The sequence below is a fragment of the Stylophora pistillata genome, chromosome 1 (assembly GCF_964205215.1).
Source record: "Stylophora pistillata chromosome 1, jaStyPist1.2, whole genome shotgun sequence".
Taxonomy (NCBI): Eukaryota; Metazoa; Cnidaria; class Anthozoa; order Scleractinia; family Pocilloporidae; genus Stylophora; species Stylophora pistillata.
Window position 1 is genome coordinate 20457723 of NC_142519.1, and position 1503 is coordinate 20459225.

The 1503-nt window shown below is 42.9% G+C and overlaps 1 protein-coding gene across 1 annotated transcript; it reads right to left on the reverse strand.

Moving 5' to 3' along the window:
• Positions 1-313: 313 nt before the first annotated feature.
• LOC148741609 (uncharacterized) lies at positions 314-1285 on the reverse strand. Its single transcript, XM_088735118.1, has one exon. The coding sequence runs from the start codon at positions 1283-1285 to the stop codon at positions 314-316; it is 972 nt and encodes a 323-aa protein (XP_088591244.1).
• Between the last annotated feature and the right edge of the window lie 218 nt (positions 1286-1503).

Consider the following 1503-nt stretch of genomic DNA (forward strand, 5'->3'; position numbering starts at 1 on the left):
AGCTGTATGGGATGGATGTTTTAGTGTGTCGTGGATGACAGCTGGTCCAGTTTAGGTATTGGTGGGTATTGGTAGGTTTTGTGTATAAGTCTGTGCTAAGTTCGCCGTTGTTTTTGATGATTACTTGAACGTCTAGGAAAGGGATGCTTGTAGTTGATGTGGTTTGTTCAAACTTGATGTTTGGGTAAAAGGAGTTACATTTGTTAAAGAAGTTTTTGAGTTTTTCTTCGCCGTGTGTCCATATGAAAAAAATGTCATGGATGTATCTGAACCAGACAAGAGGTTGGTCAGTAGCTTCTATCAAAAAGCGATTCTAAAGGCGACCCATGTAGAGATTTGCGTAACTCGGCGCCATTCGTGTTCTCATAGCTGTTCCTGTTTGTTGAATGTAATGTTTTCCTTGGAAGGTTAGGTTATTACAAGTTAGAACGAGATTGATGAATCGTCCGATAGTTTCTCTTCTGTTGTTTGCAAAATTATCAAGGCGCATGAAGTAGTCGCATGCTTCCATGCCACCATCATGTGGGATGTTAGTGTAGAGGGATTTCACGTCCCATGTTACTAAAGTAGTCTCTGGCGGTAAGGTATGACTTTTGTTCAGTTCGACAAGTTTACAGAGAAAGTCGTTGTTGTCCTTGAGATGGGAGGGTAGTTTCTCGACCAGTGGTTGCAGTTGATCATCAATCCACTTAGAGATGTTAGTTGTGGCAGATTTGACGGTGTTACAAATCGGTCGAGCGGGAGGTGGGCGTTGCGGTTTGTGGATTTTAGGTAAGAAATAGATATTTCCTGGTTGAGCGTTTTCCATTACCAAATACTCTGTTGTATTGCTGTTGATTACACCCTTGGAGTGGGCCTCCTGTACAGTTTCTTTTACTCTGATGACGAAGTCAGACATGGGGTCGCTGGCCACATGTTTATATATCTTGTTACCGTTTTCATCAGTACCATTTACTTGCTTGTAAGCTTCTGTTAGATAGTCCCTTTTGTTTTGCACTACTACTGCTGCGCCTTTGTCAGCTTGGAAAATAACAATACCATTGTCACGTTTAAGCGACTTAATAGCTTCGCGTTCTAGCCTAATGATGTTAGAGCCTTGCGTGTTGTGGGGCGTGTGTTGCAAGATGGCACGTTCTACTCCATTTAAATAGCAGTCTAAGGCTAGATCTCTGCCCGGAGATGGCGTCCAATTCGATGGTTTCTTGTAGGCGTTGTCATCGTCAAGCTCTGTGTTACTATTGTCGTCATTACCAAAGTATTCCCTAAGCGCATTCGGCGACCCCATTGTTTGATGTCAGTAATGAGTTCAGTTTTGTTTACATTTGTCGGCATAGGGACTAACTTCAGACCTTTACTCAAAATCCTGAGCTCGTGCTCCGATAATGTGCGGTCCGAGAGATTGATAACATTTTCGAGGTGGTTATAATTAGGTCGTAGTTTCGTGTTGCGTCTGCCACGGTGGGTGCGTCTGTGATGTTTATGATCTGGTGAATGGGTTGAATT